Source organism: Leptodactylus fuscus, chromosome 8 (genome assembly GCF_031893055.1).
Source record: "Leptodactylus fuscus isolate aLepFus1 chromosome 8, aLepFus1.hap2, whole genome shotgun sequence".
Classification (NCBI taxonomy): Eukaryota; Metazoa; Chordata; class Amphibia; order Anura; family Leptodactylidae; genus Leptodactylus; species Leptodactylus fuscus.
The window spans coordinates 3,709,139-3,728,776 of record NC_134272.1 but is presented as its reverse complement, the minus strand read 5'-3'; the positions used below and the strand labels follow the sequence as shown (position 1 = coordinate 3,728,776).

The following is a 19,638-nucleotide window of genomic DNA, read 5'->3' as shown; positions in this document are numbered from 1 at the left end:
GGTGACTATAGGACATATCCCTGCCCATAAGGGGCAACTACATAGGACATATCCCTGACCATAAGGGGTGACTGCATAGGACATATCCCTGACCATAAGGGGTGACTGCATAGGACATATCCCTGACCATAAGGGGTGACTGCATAGGACATATCCCTGACCATAAGGGGTGACTGCATAGGACATATCCCTGACCGATAAGGGGTGACTGCATAGGACATATCCCTGACCATAAGGGGTGACTGCATAGGACATATCCCTGACCATAAGGGGTGACTGCATAGGACATATCCCTGACCATAAGGGGTGACTACATAGGACATATCCCTGCCCATAAGGGGCGACTACATAGGACATATCCCTGACCATAAGGGGTGACTACATAGGACATATCCCTGCCCATAAGGGGTGACTACATAGGACATATCCCTGACCATAAGGGGCAACTACATAGGACATATCCCTGCCCATAAGGGGCGACTACATAGGACATATCCCTGACCGATAAGGGGTGACTACATAGGACATATCCCTGACCGATAAGGGGTGACTGCATAGGACATATCCCTGACCATAAGGGGCGACTACATAGGACATATCCCTGACCGATAAGGGGTGACTACATAGGACATATCCCTGACCATAAGGGGCGACTACATAGGACATATCCCTGACCGATAAGGGGTGACTGCATAGGACATATCCCTGACCATAAGGGGTGACTACATAGGACATATCCCTGAGCATAAGGGGCAACTACATAGGACATATCCCTGACCATAAGGAGTGACTGCATAGGACATATCCCTGACCATAAGGAGTGACTGCATAGGACATATCCCTGACCATAAGGGGTGACTGCATAGGACATATCCCTGACCATAAGGGGTGACTGCATAGGACATATCCCTGACCATAAGGGGTGACTGCATAGGACATATCCCTGACCATAAGGAGTGACTGCATAGGACATATCCCTGACCATAAGGAGTGACTGCATAGGACATATCCCTGACCATAAGGGGCAACTACATAGGACATATCCCTGACCATAAGGGGTGACTGCATAGGACATATCCCTGACCATAAGGGACAACTACATAGGACATATCCCTGACCATAAGGGGTGACTATTGGACATATCTCTGACTGTAAGCGGTGACTACACAGGACATATCACTGACTGTAAGCGGTGACTACATAGGACTGATTCCTGGCTGTAAATGTAAGAAGATGGCAGTCCTATGAGACAAGGGCACTGCCATCAGGGAGCATGACACATTTCTGTGGTATACACGGACGGGCTGGTGTAATGTTTGTACCTGGCAAGCGATCCTTATGAGGAAATTCACCACCGTATCCGTGTGCTGCTTTTCAATGGGCTTGGTAATAACAGTGTCTGCCCCTGGGAGTGACTGGCTGCGACCGAAAACCTGCAACGAAAAATAAAAAAAGATCAAATCCCGTCTTTTGTGAACATGAAACCGGAGCCAACGATATTTCAGGTGAATCCAACCAGAGAGGAAGCACCAATACAGGAAAGTAATAAAAGCTGGCGGTAAACAAGCTTACCGTGCTAATTCCCCCTGTGGCGGTTCTGAAGCGCTTGACTTCCTGGCTGGCATCGACCGTCAGACTCCTCTTCACTCCACCTGCGCTGGAGCTGCCGCCGTCGCTGCTGCCATTGGCATCCATGTCAGAATCGGGCTGAGGGAAGCGGCAAAGCCAGATTAAATCATTAGATCTTACCATCCCAAAAAACGCACACCCCCGGATCCTAAGATGGCGGCACGGTCTCACCTGGTCTTTTATTCTCTGCAGTTCCCACTTGATGACGACCTCCGCGAGGTCCACGGCCAATTTTCTCTGCTCGATAGTGACACTGGGAGTGAAGCCCAGACGCTGCATGGCGCTGACCATGTGCTGCACCAGGTTATGCCGCACCGGATAGTAAACCTGGAAACACACGATATTAGCGGGCACCATCGCCAAGCTAGTGATCACAATCTAATATTGTAAGGAAGGCAAAACCCCATAAGATTTCCTAAGAATTTCTTGAAAGTATTGTCTATAATAATGACTGCCATCCTGCGGCCCTTCTGCATCCAGATGCTGGGAGTTGTCGTCTTACAAAAGTTATAAAGCCCCATCTTGGAGGCCACTAGTCTAAATGCACAACTGCCACCCCGGGAGAACTTGGCTTTCCCAGCGTATCTGAAATCCATTGATCCATTTAGAAACTGAAGACAATTTAAGCTCAACCAACTGGAAGCGACTAATATCTGGGGGTCCTAGCACTGGGACCCAACCAATCATAAGAAGATGGCTCCTTAGACTCAGTGGAAAGGTCACTGCTCCATTCAGTCTATGAGCCAAGCACTGGAGTCTGCAATCTCCATTCACACAGGTCATGGGACCCCAGTTAGGGTCTGAGTAGTTGGACCCCCAGCAATCCTGTGGGTAGGTGATAAGTTGCTATTTTGGGACAGTCTTAATATGGCACAAACCTTAAAGTGCTGCACTATTAAATGCAGGATATGGACGAGTTGTGGCACGGTGTGACCTTCCTCTACAATTATTTTCCGTGTCCAATGTGTCAGCATCTGGTGGCCATCTTCCATCCGTGCAGGCACAGCAGGTGTAAGGATAGCCATGGCTTGGCGCACAATGGCTCGAGCTTCCATCGCATGAGCTTTTAGCAAACTGTGAAAGACCTGGGAAACAAGAAAAAAAATTTATTTAGAAGACATTTAATAAGAGTCTGCACTGAGGCTTAGAATATAGAACAGAAAAGGAGGAGGGAAAAAGCTCAAAAGCTGCGTCACCTGTAAAACAATCTTCTTGTGAATGGCAAATTTGGATATAATATGAGCCAGGAGCAGGTGACCGCTGTACTTGCAGGCAGGGTCCACACAGGCTTTAGAAAGCAGGCACGGCCAGGCAAACGTCATGAGACGTCTCAGTTTGCTGTTGCGGTTTTTGTTGTTATCATGGATGTGATGCGGAGCGTGCTCAACCAGAAGGGTCGCAAACTGCAAAAGGTAAATCCTGAGCGAGTCCAACATGTCCGTCTGTTTCTCAGGGTCTAACACCTGTAAAGAGACAAAGCAAATAGAGGTCACAGACCCGTAGATGGTGTTTGACAAGGACCCCCTTAAAGCAAATAAGCAGCCCCTACCTTGGTAATAAAGACGCTGGTGATGCTTTCTTGATTGTCCCCTTCAGGGTTTGGGGGTCCTAAGAGCTGCTCCCCTTCATTCTTTTCAAAGCTGTACAAAAATGCTGGATTCAGAATATGTTGCAAAACCTAAAGAAAAGAATCGGATATAGATTAAGAAAATTACAAGATAACAGGGTTACAAAGCCAATAAGACAAACACCCAAACAACAGGCTGCAAGACAGAAGTCTCCAGGAATGGAAGATCAGCAGAGAGAGTTAAAGGCAAGATGGCCGTGCACGTTAGGGCAATATCGGGGGACTCTGCCCACTATGTGACAAGTATGAGGGTTTATACTATAGGTAGTAAGACAGGAAGGGTCGGTGCGTCTGCACTCCGTGTAACAATCACCTTGGCCTTCAGCTCATCTCCAAAGTTAGAATCGCTAAATTCCACAAATCTGAAGAAGAGCGCCCTCTTCTGGGCAATACTGTAGGTCTTCGGAATCTCTTCCTCCATGTATTCCTTGAGGAAAGTCATGTTACACAGAAAGCGGCCGGTAAAGGCGCGAAGCAGCTGGAAGAGTAATTCAATGTCCCCAAAATTGCGCCTAAAAAAATAAAGAAGAAATAAGATCAGAGCCTTGACGATGGTTTGTGACGCCCCCTCGACCACACGCCTGTAACACGCACTTGCAGTAGTTGAGGAGACAGAAGGCCAGGAGCTTGGGCTCTTTCCAGTTGGTTGCCACCATATTGTCCTTCCGATGACGTTCCTGGAAAGTATCGCTGACCCAGACGCGTCTTAAGTGGCTGACCAGGGAATGTTGGTTGGCCAGCCAGTTCTCATCGTTCTTCACTATAATGCTGATGATCTGGAAAAGACGACATTGAGATGGGAGGTGAAGACATTGGCTACTACAGCAGAAGTAATGAGAACATATGGAAAGATCCAGGAATCGGTGAGATACATGGACATAACTGTGGAGCCGACCTACAACATGGAGAATTACCTTTATAGCCTGGAACTGCAGATCAAGCCGCATGGTGGAGGTGCTAGTGCTGGGGGACCCCGGCCGCACCGTGCTCTGTGTCACTCCGGGCAGCAGCAGGGTGATGAAACGGTTCGGGTTAGCAGCCAGGACGTCTCTTAGAGGTTTGGCGTCCTTGTGTTTTAAAAAGCTCTGGAAATAAAAATATATATACACATGATGATATACAGAGATTACAGAGAGTGAACCTGGCACTGGCTGTAAACCACAAGTGTTTCGGATACGGACAACCTCCCCGTCTGGACCCCGCACCTATCAGCTGCTCTATATCAGTGAATGGCAGCAGAGTTGCGGTTTCAACCCAATACACGGTATACCGTTCCGGCACCGGATCTGCTGATGTCCTGCTGCAGGGTCTATGCGCCAGACCTCACCAATACGGATTCCCAATTGTGTGGATAGGTCATCAGCATCCAATACACTCGGCGTCTTGGACAACCCTAAACAGGGGATTGGCTATACACAATACAAGGCGCAATAAATCTTACCATGAACATTCGACTCCATTGAGGATCGTTCAGCGTGGCTTCCATCATGAACAGCTCCACGGTCTGAGATGGGTGACGGGTTAAAAATTTTATCAAAGGCTCCCTGAAAGGACTTCCAGCCTACGGATAAGCAGATGGGTGTTATAATAACCGATGTCATATATACATTCACTGGCAAACCTTAAAAGAAAAACAAAAGTGCATGGCCGTCGCCATCTTGTGTCCCCTGCTCTCTATTGTGTCCACACGCGGCCTAGCAATGCAGAGTCGGGGTCAGATCTAAAGACCGCCCTACTTCATCAGCACCTTCAGCAGTTTAGGGCTTCTTAAGACATTTCCCAATACAAGAAGTTCCAGCGCAGTACAAGCGCAGACGTTACCTCGATGAGCATGGCTCGCTCGGTTTTCATCACCACCTCCAGTAATGGCTTCACCAAGGTCTGAGGAGCCGCCGGAATCAGGTGAAAGAGATTAATAATTGCAGAACAAATCTTCATTTCCTATAAGAAAAGAACGGGACATAAAGTCACCAGGGTAATCGTCAGGGACCTGGAGAGACCGGCGGCCGCTCTGCTCATGCAAACCCCTCGGCTCTGGATGTTCTATTCTTTTCACAAAATCTCGCGGCTGATGCTGGGATAAGGGGATATAGATTTTCTACTGCCCAAAATTGGATTTTGCTAAACAGTCCTGGCGCTGAGGGAGCTGGATATTATCCGAAAACATGGCAAAATTGCATGAACGGTGACCGAGATAATAAAGGGGGGGGGGAGGGGCACACAAGCTAAAAACCCTGGCGTGGAATCTCCCAGATGAATTAGGGCGAGGGTTAAGCGTACTTGCCACCCGACACAATCTACAAGTCGCCCCTTAACATGGGGACTACAATTCCCAGCATGCACGCTCGCTTGGTTGTTCCTCGACCTCCCATAAAGGTTACACAAGAGCTGGTGTCCTGGACGTTGCTGACCCTGTCCTAGCCTATAGACGTGCGCATAACTTGCCCCTTTAATTAAGGGGATTGATCATCATAAAGTAATGGCGTACGCTAGTAATATCCCATCACTTTGTGAGACAGAAGTAAGCCTGTACCGGGGTCGTCCAGGGAGCAATAATTTACTGACCCGGTCTGGGGATCATGGATGATGGACTGAGGGGTTCTGGCCATTACTATAGTAATGCTAGCCCTCCTATATCTGAGATTGGGGAGTGGAGAGCAGAGGGACCCGGGGGTGAGATCGGGGGTGCAGAGGACCCCGGGGTGGGCTGAACGCCGCTGCCTCAGAAGCAGCTCTGCTCCTATCCAAATAGAGGACCAGGCTCCATCCACTGTATATAGCTGGGGCCGCGGTGCTAACTATTCCCTGACAAGGAGCCTCTGCCCAAACACCATCGGTACAGGTATCATGGCATAGGTGGAATAAGGTCACTGACAGCCAGCAGAGATCTTGATATAACTACACATAAGTTTGCAGGAATTGAGGTTACACCGAGTAGAGGATCGGTCATCTGGCGTCCTACCATACAGATAAGCCATGCAGCGGTTACTGTCCAGAGCACGGCGCCACAGACAGACATAGAGACAACGGCACACGACACTGGAAGGTACAAAAGCACAAAACCTCTTACACCAGATAATCTGCGGCTCCTCACATCTATCCTCAGGCACCCGGCAGACCACCCCATGGGGCGGAGGGGTCACAGGCATGGGCGCCGGGGTGCCAGGACAGGTCTGAGGATTACTTTTTATTTTGGTTTTTGGCAAAGAAAATATACAAGAGACCAGGACAACAACAACTTCTCGACAACTCCAACTCTCACCTCTACCCCTTCCACGGCAGGCTGGACCGAAAAAAAGAGGAAAGTGAGAATCTGAGGAGCGGGAGGACCAAGAGGAGCTTTTGTACTTTTCTGTACATGGAGTTTAATGAACTTTTGTGCCACCACTTTTAGGATAGAGGATATAGGTATAGGATAGAGGAGAGAAGCTGAGCTGTGTGATATATAGGATAGAGGAGAGAAGCTGAGCTGTGTGATATATAGGGGTATAGGATAGAGGAGAGAAGCTGAGCTGTGTGATATATAGGGGTATAGGATAGAGAAGAGAAGCTGAGCTGTGTGATATATAGGGGTATAGGATAGAGGAGAGAAGCTGAGCTGTGTGATATATAGGGGTATAGGATAGAGGAGAGAAGCTGAGCTGTGTGATATATAAGGGTATATGATAGAGGAGAGAAGCCGAGCTGTGTGATATATAGGGGTATATGATAGAGGAGAGAAGCTGAGCTGTGTGATATATAGGGGTATAGGATAGAGGAGAGAAGCTGAGCTGTGTGATATATAGGGGTATAGGATAGAGGAGAGAAGCTGAGCTGTGTAATATATAGGGGTATAGGATAGAGGAGAGAAGCTGAGCTGTGTGATATATAGGGGTATAGGATAGAGGAGAGAAGCTGAGCTGTGTGATATATAAGGTTATATGATAGAGGAGAGAAGCTGAGCTGTGTGATATATAGGGGTATAGGATAGAGGAGAGAAGCTGAGCTCTGTGATATAGGACCAGTCACCTCTCTGTGAGCTACAGAATATTCATCGCTTACAGAGCACAGTGCCCTACGCTGTGGAGTGGCTGTACTTGGTATTGCAGCTCAGACCCATTAACTTGAATAGGACTGAGCTCCACACTGGTTGTGTGAATGAGGAACATGATCTTTATATGTCTAGACAATGAAGGACGAGATCATCACATCCACCGACCGGGACGATCAGCACCTTAATCTAATAGAAAATGCCCAGATATAGGCCCAGAATAATCCAGCATCAAGTAGCCTCACGCCAATCATAGAAAGCTGGGTAGCACCGGGATCCTCTGGTAATCTACTGAATCCCCCCCGCTAATCTACTGGATCCCCCAGCCCCTCAGCTGTGAAGGGAAACTTGTTCTGTAGACTCCACCTGGGATAAGTGGCGCTAAGTGCCCGGAACAGCCACCACTTATCCCACACGGGCCGGGTCCTGTCCTTCCCTGGGAGACATTCGCTTATACTTGGGAGACTCCTGAACCTACAGCAGACTCCAGATGAAAGTAACCTAACGAGTATATACATTACTACTCCATGTACATGTACATGAGTGCATGGAGGACAGTGACAAATATACCACAATAAACAGGATATCATGACAGACCCCCATAAACCCTAAGCCTAGAGGACTAAGACCCCCATCACGTCAAGGAGCAAGACAGACAGCACAGAATACAAGAGACCAGAGACAGTCCATACAGGGACACAGGAGAGCCATCTCTACGGGCACCGCCATTCATCCCTCTGATCCCCGCGCCGCAGACTGAACGTCCAGTGTCACAAAAATCAATGAGACATTTATTGCAATTCCCCCTGGGCAGAGACTGCGCGCCCGTCTAGGGGGCATCTACCAGGTCTAATTGGATCACCAATAAGTTGTGTCATATTAATGCAGACAATGGTGAAGAAGGAACAAAAACCTGCACAAGACGTTGCGTGTGAACTGGACTTACATTGCCTTCGCTTCTCTGTCCTCCTTTGTGGGTGATGACTACAACTTCCATCCACTTGCGCAAGTGTTGCTATAGGGACAATAGACAATTCAATAGATTATAGGAACAGTCGAGGATCTGTATTGTTACATGAGAACTCTTCAAGGAGTCTTGAATTTTCTTTTATTAGATGTTATCCTCAAGCAGTGACCCCCAGACCGAATAACATGGACAGATTACTTATGTCATACAATAGACAGGGACGTCAGACATCCAGGGGCGTGTAATCTCATAATGGCCCCATAGGGGGAGCTGTAGCAGCGGGATTCTATCAGTGCAGGTGTTGTAGGTGCTTAAATGAGGGTCCAAAGATGGCGACCAGAACAAAAACCAACAAATATTCTCTTTGTTACTTATTTGCCATGTTTAGGCCCCATACACACGATTGCGTTTGCGCCTAATGTGGGGCCGAGGCTGCAGTCGGATGACACCCGGAGTGACCCACAAGTGACGTTCAAATGGATTCCATGATGCATCAATGGGGTGGTCTGATCTTTGCTAATGACATGTAACAAGGTCGGACCTGCCCTATAATCATCTGCATCATCAAAACGAAAAAGACCGGCAGCCCCATACACGTGAATGCACTCAGATGTCAATTGTGGGTCACTCCGAGCATCATCAACTCAGCCCCAGCTTGGCCGTGTGAATGGGACCTTATTCAGATGATGTGGATCCTTGGATCTCTGCTGCAGAGTTACAGCCTGCCCGACTTTGGATAGGCACATGGATTAAAGACGTTCTCCACTGAGAATGTGTGAATGTGCCCTATACCATGGTGAATGTGCCCTATACCCTGGTGAATGTGCCCTATACCACGGTGACTGTGTCCTATACCATAGTGAATGTGCCCTATACCACGGTGAATGTGCCCTATACCACGGTGAATGTGCCCTATACCACGGTGAATGTGCCCTATACCACGGTGAATGTGCCCTATACCACGGTGAATGTGCCCTATACCACGGTGAATGTGCCCTATACCACGGTGAATGTGCCCTATACCACGGTGAATGTGCCCTATACCACGGTGAATGTGCCCTATACCACGGTGAATGTACCCTATACCACGGTGAATGTGCCCTATACCACAGTGAATATGCCCTATACCATAGTGAATGTGCCCTATACCATAGTGAATGTGCCCTATACCATAGTGAATGTGCCCTATACCATGGTGAATGTGCCCTATACCATGGTGAGTGTGCCCTATACCACGGTGAATATGCCCTATACCACAGTGAATGTGCCCTATACCATAGTGAATGTGCCCTATACCATAGTGAATGTGCCCTATACCATAGTGAATGTGCCCTATACCATAGTGAATGTGCCCTATACCATAGTGAATGTGCCCTATACCATAGTGAATGTGCCCTATACCATAGTGAATGTGCCCTATACCATAGTGAATATGCCCTATACCATAGTGAATGTGCCCTATACCATAGTGAATATGCCCTATACCATAGTGAATGTGCCCTATACCATAGTGAGTGTGCCCTATACCATAGTGAATGTGCCCTATACCATAGTGAATATGCCCTATACCACAGTGAATGTGCCCTATACCATAGTGAGTGTGCCCTATACCATAGTGAATATGCCCTATACCATAGTGAATATGCCCTATACCATAGTGAATGTGCCCTATACCATAGTGAATATGCCCTATACCATAGTGAATGTGCCCTATACCATAGTGAATATGCCCTATACCATAGTGAATGTGCCCTATACCATAGTGAATGTGCCCTATACCATAGTGAATATGCCCTATACCACAGTGAATGTGCCCTATACCATAGTGAATGTGCCCTATACCATAGTGAATATGCCCTATACCACAGTGAATGTGCCCTATACCATAGTGAGTGTGCCCTATACCATAGTGAATATGCCCTATACCATAGTGAATATGCCCTATACCATAGTGAATGTGCCCTATACCATAGTGAATATGCCCTATACCATAGTGAATATGCCCTATACCATAGTGAATGTGCCCTATACCATAGTGAATATGCCCTATACCATAGTGAATGTGCCCTATACCATAGTGAATGTGCCCTATACCATAGTGAATGTGCCCTATACCATAGTGAATGTGCCCTATACCATAGTGAATGTGCCCTATACCATAGTGAATGTGCCCTATACGGCTCTTACCATCATCTGATCACAGAACTTATCATTGAAGGAGTTGGGGAAGAGCCGGGTCACAGACGTCAGACGATTGACGACATTGAGGGTCAGGCTGCGATAGTCTCCGAGCATCATCAGAAGAGGCCGCATGTGCGTATGGATCTGGTCCACTTCTATAGTAGCTCCTTCCAAAAACTAGACAGAAACATACAAATCATCAGGGGGTCTGGGGTATATATTGTAAGGGGGTCATTAGGCAACATTGGCCATTTAGTCAGGTAACTCTTTGGGCCTAGACTATAGTCGGGTTATTTGGCTCATAACAAGACGGTTTTTCCTGGTATAACCCATTTATTGCAGCGGGTGCCCCCTATAGCTAGAGCTGTACGTCCCCCCACACACGGCCTTCTATATATCAGATTATTAGACACGGCCATGATATTCCTATATGGCAGATTACTGCGATGCATTGCCATGCAGCTTCTTCACTTCCACATTTTGATGACCTCGGCCCGGCTGGATTATTTCTTCCCTGGGATCTCCATGACAACCTGACAGCTCTCCGGGCTATTGTTGGAGAGACGCCATTAATCCTCGGCACATGTCATATCTCCGGTCTATCCCTGTAGTCAGCTTGGTGCAGCATAATAAGCATGCACGGCTCTTAAGCATGTATTGTAAGGCCGTAGATGAAAGCAGACACATCAGCCATGGCCTCACCTTCCTCATACAAGCCTCTCCGGCCTCTTGGAGCTCGTGGTTTGTGGAGTTGAGGGCCTTGAACAGGGCGGCGATGATTTTCTCTCTCGACTGTGGCAAATAGTTGCAGGCGGCCAAGGCATCTGTTCAGATAGAATATGGATATAAAAAGATATATTGCATGGAAAACATTATTGTAAAGGGGACGTCCGACCATCCACTCCAGTCTGCAGCACTGAGATGGTCAGCCATCATATTGGTCTCTATGCCCCTTCCAAATTAACCTATCAGTAGTTCTATGGGGTGGGGGTTAAACCAAAGCACCCAGGGGATACCCATAGCAAACAGGGCAAACATACAAGCTGTATACCCATGGGGCTCTTAGAGGATGGGAACCCCGAACCCCGCGCTGCACTAACAGCACTCGCCATATACAACACACAGAGGAGATACTCATAGTAATACATTAATGGTGAAGTCCAGAATTTTCTAGGAAGACGCAACGAAATAAATGAGACTTACTTAAAGCAGCAATCCTCAGCGGCACGAGAGAAGAAAGGCTTTTATAGCAGGGCAGCTTCATGAGCGTCGCGTCTTCTGCTTCACACAAGTTCAGGAGCTAAAACAAAAAAGAACGAAGAAAGGAAAGTAATATCGAGGGAAAAACTACAAAGCAAAGCTGTATGCACAGAATAAACCGCCTGAAAACCAAAGAATCTCTGCGGGAAAGTTCTGCAAATCTCAGCTCCTAAGATCTGCGACTGCTGACAGTGAATGGAAGATGAGACCACGATCACCCAGGCCTGGCCACAAGTGGCATGGGGAAGCAAAGACTCCAAAAATGGAGAGAAAGAAAAGACAAAAAGCAGCAGAAGTCAATAGATCGGATCTTTACCTCGGAGTAAAAGACTTTGTGTTCTACGACATTGAGGTCCATGGTGAACAGCCGGGGCTGCAGCGTGGTGCAGAAGGTGTTTCCCTCCATAAGGCCGATCTGGGCGTTCGCTGGTTGGTGACGCAGCAGATGCTTCTTAGGAGGAACCATGTCTTGTAATACCTATAAGGGATGTAAAAGGAAATCCAACCATGTCTCATCTTATCCCAGTCATAGAAAAGTCCGAACACATTGGCTATACCAGAAAATCCACAAGACAAGGAGATAAGTGTCTGAAAGTCCCCCTAAGGCCTCCTTGAGAATGGAGCATCAGTGTGACCAGCACTCCATTCACTTCTATGCGGCTACCCAGACTGTAATCTCCAACGTTGTGCCATAGAAGTGAAGGGAGCGATAACCACACAAGTGCACTGGCCTTCCATCCACAAGGAGGCTTACTGGGACATACTGGTGTCGGAGCCCCCAGTGATGGGACACTTATCCCCAATCCCTTTAGGGAAAAACATTCTGCTCACTCCAACAGCCACAAAACTGAAAGACATATTATAAGAGCAGCAGGTCACCTCTTTATGGGGCTCCATGATCATGGTGACACCTTTGCCAGTGACTTGGGCCAGGACTTGCAGCGAGTGCATGGCTTGCTTCCTCACAGTCGGGTTGGGTGATGTCACTTCGCGCACGAGGTCATGGGTCACCAGGTGGAAGGACTTTTCTTGGGCGCTCACTATCTCTTCTGCCTTCTCCTCATCCTTTAGTGGGGTCGCACATCTGATCAAAAGTTGCTCCAGAGTTGTCTTTGCCATAGCAACTGCTCCATTAGAAACCTAAGAAATAGCACAGCGACATTGTAAGAAACCACAGGATAGACAAGTGTCAAGGTATAGAACTAAAGGATTCGGAACCGCACAGAAGTTTGTGAGCACAGAGATGGAAACCTGCAAGAAACACGCCCTGGGTGTACAAATGAGACCCCTCCAACTACACTGCAATGCAACCTTTGGCTCTCCAGTCATTTCAGAAACACAGCTTGCAACTGGCCGTGCTACACAGTGTAAGGGGATGCTGGGAGTTGTAGTTTTGCAAGCACCAGAGCTCCACCGGTTGGAGATTTATTTCATATGACTGTCAAGGACAAACGGCACAAGCCAAAATCTGCAGATATTAAATACCTCTCCGGTCAAGTCCATCATGACGAAAAGAAGGGCTTTCAGAAAGGTCTGCTGATTCTGCAGCACCCAGATCAGAGGAAGGCGCTCCATGAGGAACTTAATGGAAACCACTCCGCCAAGCTTTGCGTACCAGGCTTGTTCATAGCAGCATGCACACAAACGTTCCACAATGTAAGAGAACAATGGAAGCTGGCATGCCTGGAAGAGAAAAATATAGAGTGAACTCAATTCCCATATAATGTGCCAACTAGAAAGGATCGGTGATCTCATAGGACAAGGAGAAATAGAACAGTGCTGTTACCCTTTCTTTGGATCCGAGGATAATACTGGCGACATCGAATATCACGGCCAGCGCCACCTCTCCGATCTTACACAGCTCCTTCTCCTCGTAGGCCATGCAGATGGCTATGGCATCGATCAGCACAAGAGGATCCATGCCCTTAGATCCATTCTCTTCGCTGTGGAACATGGCCGTGCTGGGCTGGCTGCCAACCTGGTAGCATTGTAATAGGAACGGGCCTGGATGTAAAAGAAAAAAAAAGCACAATCACTTTAAAAGTTCTAGAAAAATCGCTTGCTGTTTAAAAACATCAGATGAGAGGGGCAGGATGGACGTACCGCACTGCTGGGCCACAGCTACCATGGTGTAATGGCGGATCAGGCTAGCAACGAACGGCAGGGCGCTGGGTCTCAGGTCCTTGATGACGGCGGACATGAAGGCTCCAGTTAGGGCCTGCTCAAAGGTCTTGCGGGCCGGGGTGTCCTGGGCCTTGTAGCGATGTGAGATGATGACACTGGGGATGGATTTTTCTGTAAAGCTGTGGGGGGTAAAAAACAAAGGAGAAAAACAAGCATTAGCGACGGCGCTGGAAGCCATAAATTCTGTTTATCACCCGGCACCCCGGCCCATACATCTTCCACACTGGAACAGGCCTGATGCGACTCATCTATCGCGTTTTCCTTTTGTCACCTATTAGGCTAAAACATGACAGATGGCTCAATCTGACAGCAAGCATTTAAAGGCAGCGGTGCAGCGAGGGAAATCCAGTGAGTCGGAGTGCGGGGGGAGGCTATTAGCACCTGGCCTTTGCAGGGGGAGGGCTGATATTGATTTGGTAATGGCGGGGTGTGATTAGCACAAATGTTTTAGCAGCTAAACGGCTCGCCCTCGTGTCTGCCTGACCTTTCGGTAAGTACAGGATTTACACAATGAACCCGGTAATTATCCTGCTGGGAGGCCGCAATGAACTTCTTGACACTGGACTACACAAGCATTGCCATAAATGCAGACAAAAAGCGCGGCACATGGCGCTATGTTATTAAAGGGGCGGTCTTATCAAAACACAGCCCTAAGGGCAATCAGCTGATCATCCAGGGGAAATGCAGCATTAGACCCCGACATGCAACAGAGCGTGCATCCATGCAGCAGAATTCACTTGGAGTGACATCCAAATACCATCTGAGCGTATTCCATTGTGTTTTCCAATCCGATTTGCCTGCTGATACATTATTATAGAGCAGGTCCTATCCCAGTGGGACAGAATGATTTGGAAGCCCCCATGGACATGAATGCATATTTTAGGATGGGACCTGAGTGCATTCCATTGCAAACGCATCATCATATGCACGGGGTCTTACAGCGGCCATCCAATAAATTAGGGTCCACATTTAATAACAGTTTACATTTGTGGCATGACAGAGTTAAAAAACACATGGACTGCAATTTTTTTTCCTGGAAAGTGGCATGACAAGGTTCCAAGGCAGTGTACGGTGGGGTAAATGATGCCTGAACTCTATGCCAGCCATGAGCTGCAGGTATAGGACCCCGCAGAGGGTGCACCCGATTTATGTGGTGCATCCTCTGCCAATGCAGGAGAAATGAAGACTTGTGCTGCAGAGCCTATAAAACCAGAGCTTTGGCATCGCCTTGGACTGCTCATTCACTTTTGGAAAAAACTAAAGAACAAACTCACATTAAAAAAGTATCTACTTATCCGAGCTCCAGGGACTATTCAGCGGCCACAGCGACACCTCCCTTAAGGGCGGCCTTAAAGCGATTGTGATGTTACTTAGAGAGGATTTATTGGCGTGATTAATTAACCAACATTTACTTTAGTGTGGCGACAGATGGAGATTGTGCTTCTTCTCCAGTCCCCAGGTGGAGGCGTCACTGCGGCGTCCTCTACCATGTACCTGTCACTACACATCATGATCCTTCTCCTGACTAGCAAATTGCATTACAATGTGATGGTCTCCCCTCTGGCAGTAAAGACATTACCGACAGACATCCCCCCCCAGCACAGCAGAGAGGGAACGTACACAAAATAAGAGGGAGAGCCAGGCAATGCATTGAATATGCTTAATCTGGAATATCCAGGGCTAGGCAGCCTCCGGCACTTCAGCTGTGGTGGGACTACAACTCCCAGCATGCATAGCAGCTCTGCTGTTCTTGGAGCTTCCATGAAAGTGATTGGAGCATGCTGGGAGTTGCAGTTTGGAGCGTCACCCCTGTCCTAGACTTGCCAACTACAAAGTGCCCATCAGTCACCCAACCATTAAAGAGGTTGTCTGAGGATAAGAAGGATCTTAAGGAAACTTAATGACATTAGACAGTCTTCACAGCCCATTGACATTCAATCGAATAAGGTTCTGCTGCAATACCATAACATGACCAGCTGACTAGAGTGGCGCTATAGAAACACATCAGACCTGTATTACAATTCCCGTGTTGCTCTCTTGCATGATTTCACCTTGAGCATTAAGTGACGCAACCACATGCAAGACGGTGAAGATGCCAGAGCCATGGTATATAGCACAGTGGGGTATACGGCACCTATTAAAGAGGATCGGACCAATACAGGATACTGGCTGGGTGGCCTCTGTAACTGAACCGCACTTATACTTTCCCAAGCCCAATTCTTAGCATGCCCCCTGTCTCAATCAGACCCAAGTACAGGGCAGGATTGGAGGCCGTAACACAGACCATACAATATGGATGTATCGTGACTCTATGGCCTTGCTGCAAATAAACCTGAAAGTCAATTATCAAAGGACAAAGACAAGCCCTGGTCTCTTACTTGGGATGCGCCAGAAGCTGGTATAGGGCATGTTTATTATCATCCAGGCTCATCATGGCCACCAGGAAACACTTGATCACTTCCCAGGCCTGTCTGCGATAGTACGGCTCAGTGTTTGCGCTCTTTAAACAATCCAACGCCGTCTCGATGGCCTGAAAAGACAAACAGTGATTAAACCTCTTCCAAAATATACAGAGAGCCGCTGGCGTCTCCTAGGAAATCTGCTGCATTGCAAGAACGTCTAAAACTTCCTACAGAGATAACGACCCCATGTTACAAGTCAAGGACTTGTAGATAGTATTCAGCTCTGTTCACGCCATGATTGAGCCTTCCGTCAGCCTTTGTGTGATGCTAAGTGTAATTATATATCAGCCCAACGGATGCCAAAAGGACACGACTGGAAGCCCTCGGGTAGGCGGACATGCTGCGAGCTTACCTGGCCGCTACAAGAACCAACCCAGATGTGAACAGAGACTCAAATGCCCAAAGTAGATCAGGAGAGGGAACGGTGTCGTCTTAAAGGGGTATTTCGGTCAGAGCAAGTTACCCCCTATACATATACATGGGAGGGTAGTGGCTGGCTACGAGAGAGGACTAAAACCTGGGCGAGAAGGGGCAACGAGTCTCCATCCCATAAATGTGTCATGTATCCCTATGGCTGTATAACAGGGAGCCGGAGATTTGGAAGTGTTTTACATCTACATTTTGTATTCACATTCTGCGCGGACACTCGCAAATCGTCGAACGCTATAAAGAATAAATCCAATCCCCCAACCAAAGCGGTCAGAGAAATAAAGCCGTACTTAAGGCGCCTGGAATACGCCGTTCAGACGCTCACCTGATGTTACACGAATTTCATACCCGATTAAACCTTAATTAAGAGGAAATTGCGAATGACCTTTAAAGATCACAAGTCAAAATATCAGCGTGCGCCTCCAGGGTAGTCACGCGCAGACACAAACAACCTTCTGCATTATTAAAAAAAATAAACTTTCCATTTCCACACAAATTAACATTTGGTTTTCTTTGTCAGCGGCCGCCGCACAAAAGCAGCTCCGAGATCACAAGGACAACGCACGCTTTACTTGTCTGGAGATGATCGCTAACATTTAAAGGGACACTCCGTATGGCTTATCCATAGTTCCCATAAATGCAAACACTGCCCCCTGTCTGCAGACAGTATATGACCCCGGGTGGCCGCAGGGTTGTGCAGCAGTAAATCTATTACCTTTTCCATTGGTAGTTGAAGCGATGCCTTGCAGTCTGCAAACTCCACTGTAATGCTCGGCCCCTGGATTTCCGTCACAATATACTGAAGCTTTTGTGACTCTTTCAGCATTTTCCGATTACTACCACCAAACTTTCCAAGGACTCTGTAAGCCACATGGCTGATGCTTTCTGCCGGGTTACGCAGGGTCCTCCACAAAGCCTAGAATGCAGATTATTGGTTAGGACACAAAACGTTGCATATCACTGCAACAAACGGCCCCCAGCAACCTGGCACTGAGGAAGAATTGCTTAAAGGGGATGTCCCATTAAAGACACTTATCCCATATCCTGACAGAAGGTCGGGGGTCTGGCTATTGGGGCAATGAATGAAGTGATGGCCAGGCAAGAGCACTGGCTCTATAGTCACATGGAGGATATTCAGTCCCATGTCATCCCCCCCTTCACCCGTGAGGGTGCACAAGTTCCCAGGCAACTGAATGTACCAGCTATGCCATCGGTAGGATTATCAGACAAGCTTGTAACATACCCAAACACAAAAAAATCTGCAAAACTTTACAGACGCCATGTTTGAGAAGAGCGACGGCTATTTAAAGCGACACATTTCCCATTAGAAAAAGTATCTGGAGAAGTTTACTTTTCACAAGTCTTGTCTCTAAATATTTTACATGGCGATTTATGTTGATCGGAAAACAAGTGCCCAGAAATGCCACCAAAGTCGCCCAGGAGACGAGTCTGAAATGTCGCCGCACTTGGGGATACAGAGAAAGGCTCGGCTATGAATGACAAGGCTGAGGTGGACTTCTGCTGCCCCCTAGTGTTCTAGAAGATTACCTGCATGAGCTCGGCACGGACAGGCTGGATGTGATCGTAGAGGAAGTCGGGCTGCAGATTGTCCACGCACAGCTCCAGGGTTCGCAGGCCTTGGCTTACTAAGGTCTGGGAGCCATTTAGTGCAGACACCAGAGGATCCATCAGCATGGGGAGATACGGCAGCAATGAGCTTAGGCGAACAGGGACGGTGAGACACAGCTCCACAAACAGATCCTTCATGTGTTGTTTGTGCAAGCCGCTCTGTAACATGTTCAATCCTGCAAAGAGACAAAAAACGGTCACCTGCGTTCATAAGTGTGAACAACAACCCCATGCGGTTAGGGACTGACCTTGCAGTAGATTCGGTAACAAAGGCAGAAACTCCTGGTACAGAAGATCATGGCTGCCTCCCCCAATGGACCTAAATAAAGCCCGCAGCAGCAAGAAGTAATTGTAGGGTTCCTTGGCGGTCTGGGCGAGCTCCATCGAGCTGTTCACAATTTTGTGCAAATGGGGCTGCAGAAGAGAAACATCAGAAAACCGTTACTAAAGACTGATCGACTCAATCATACAACCCTATCTATGGCCTGTGTGTTACCCGTCATTAGGAATAGATAATGGATAGGGGAGCCCCAATGATATTGAGATATAAGGGGGTGCGGATCCAATCCAAGCACCTTGCACAGGAAAATATCCCTGGATTGGTGCGGGTCCCAGAGGTCAGATCACTTATTTTAGTATCGGTACCCTTTTAACCTTGACAAACCCTACTCATCCATGCATTGATTTATTTGCAACTTCCTCCTCCCGCCGCGTCTCTGTCCTCTACATGAAGATCAGCTACTACCCAAGTAAACACAATCACTATTCCGAACAGGCCTGATGGCAGTAACAGGATTCTTAATTAAAAGGCCGGTCTGCGCGGAGATTCATCTCTTCACCTTAAGCATTTGTTCATTATCTGCAGCAAACAGGGAAACGGAGCCAAACACCAGCTTGAACAGCTTGAGGTACAAGTTGGACAGCTCCACGTTGGAGCCCATCTCCGGAAGCCTTTCCAGCAAATACTCCACCAGGATGGTAGCGAAGAGAGCCGACGTGGTGGGGTTCGCCAAGAAGGAATTGGCAACGATCTGAGAAAACAAGACATTCATTCAAATTCAACATTCCTGAACAAAGACGAGTTTCCCTGGTGTCCCGCGATTACCGCGGCTACAGCCCTCGTAAAAAGCGAGAGAGCAAAGATAATGCTTTCCAGGGAGCAGGTCTGAACCGGAATCAAAGCCGATTAGTGTCACGCGTCGTGATCTGCTCTCTGGAAAGAAAGATCAAAAATATCAAC

At 47.9% G+C, this 19,638-nt stretch overlaps 1 protein-coding gene across 2 annotated transcripts in view; it reads right to left on the bottom strand.

Moving 5' to 3' along the window:
* TRRAP (transformation/transcription domain associated protein) overlaps positions 1-19,638 on the bottom strand; it is an 85,015-nt gene that overhangs the window by 48,153 nt on the left and 17,224 nt on the right. The window contains exons 18-43 of one of the 2 annotated variants that reach the window (XM_075284746.1): positions 19,238-19,429; positions 18,647-18,812; positions 18,318-18,574; positions 17,485-17,685; positions 16,257-16,408; positions 13,798-13,997; positions 13,481-13,698; positions 13,180-13,377; positions 12,574-12,834; positions 12,011-12,172; positions 11,638-11,734; positions 11,137-11,258; positions 10,441-10,611; positions 8,233-8,301; positions 6,519-6,539; positions 5,078-5,197; positions 4,698-4,817; positions 4,171-4,341; positions 3,851-4,032; positions 3,570-3,768; positions 3,179-3,307; positions 2,826-3,092; positions 2,508-2,714; positions 1,801-1,956; positions 1,573-1,707; positions 1,323-1,433 (exon numbers count right to left, since the gene is read on the bottom strand). In XM_075284746.1, coding sequence (XP_075140847.1) covers positions 1,323-1,433; positions 1,573-1,707; positions 1,801-1,956; positions 2,508-2,714; positions 2,826-3,092; positions 3,179-3,307; positions 3,570-3,768; positions 3,851-4,032; positions 4,171-4,341; positions 4,698-4,817; positions 5,078-5,197; positions 6,519-6,539; positions 8,233-8,301; positions 10,441-10,611; positions 11,137-11,258; positions 11,638-11,734; positions 12,011-12,172; positions 12,574-12,834; positions 13,180-13,377; positions 13,481-13,698; positions 13,798-13,997; positions 16,257-16,408; positions 17,485-17,685; positions 18,318-18,574; positions 18,647-18,812; positions 19,238-19,429 — 4,284 coding nt within the window. The remainder of the gene's footprint in view (positions 1-1,322; positions 1,434-1,572; positions 1,708-1,800; positions 1,957-2,507; positions 2,715-2,825; positions 3,093-3,178; positions 3,308-3,569; positions 3,769-3,850; positions 4,033-4,170; positions 4,342-4,697; positions 4,818-5,077; positions 5,198-6,518; positions 6,540-8,232; positions 8,302-10,440; positions 10,612-11,136; positions 11,259-11,637; positions 11,735-12,010; positions 12,173-12,573; positions 12,835-13,179; positions 13,378-13,480; positions 13,699-13,797; positions 13,998-16,256; positions 16,409-17,484; positions 17,686-18,317; positions 18,575-18,646; positions 18,813-19,237; positions 19,430-19,638) is intronic. The other variant, XM_075284747.1, reaches the window with a different exon arrangement.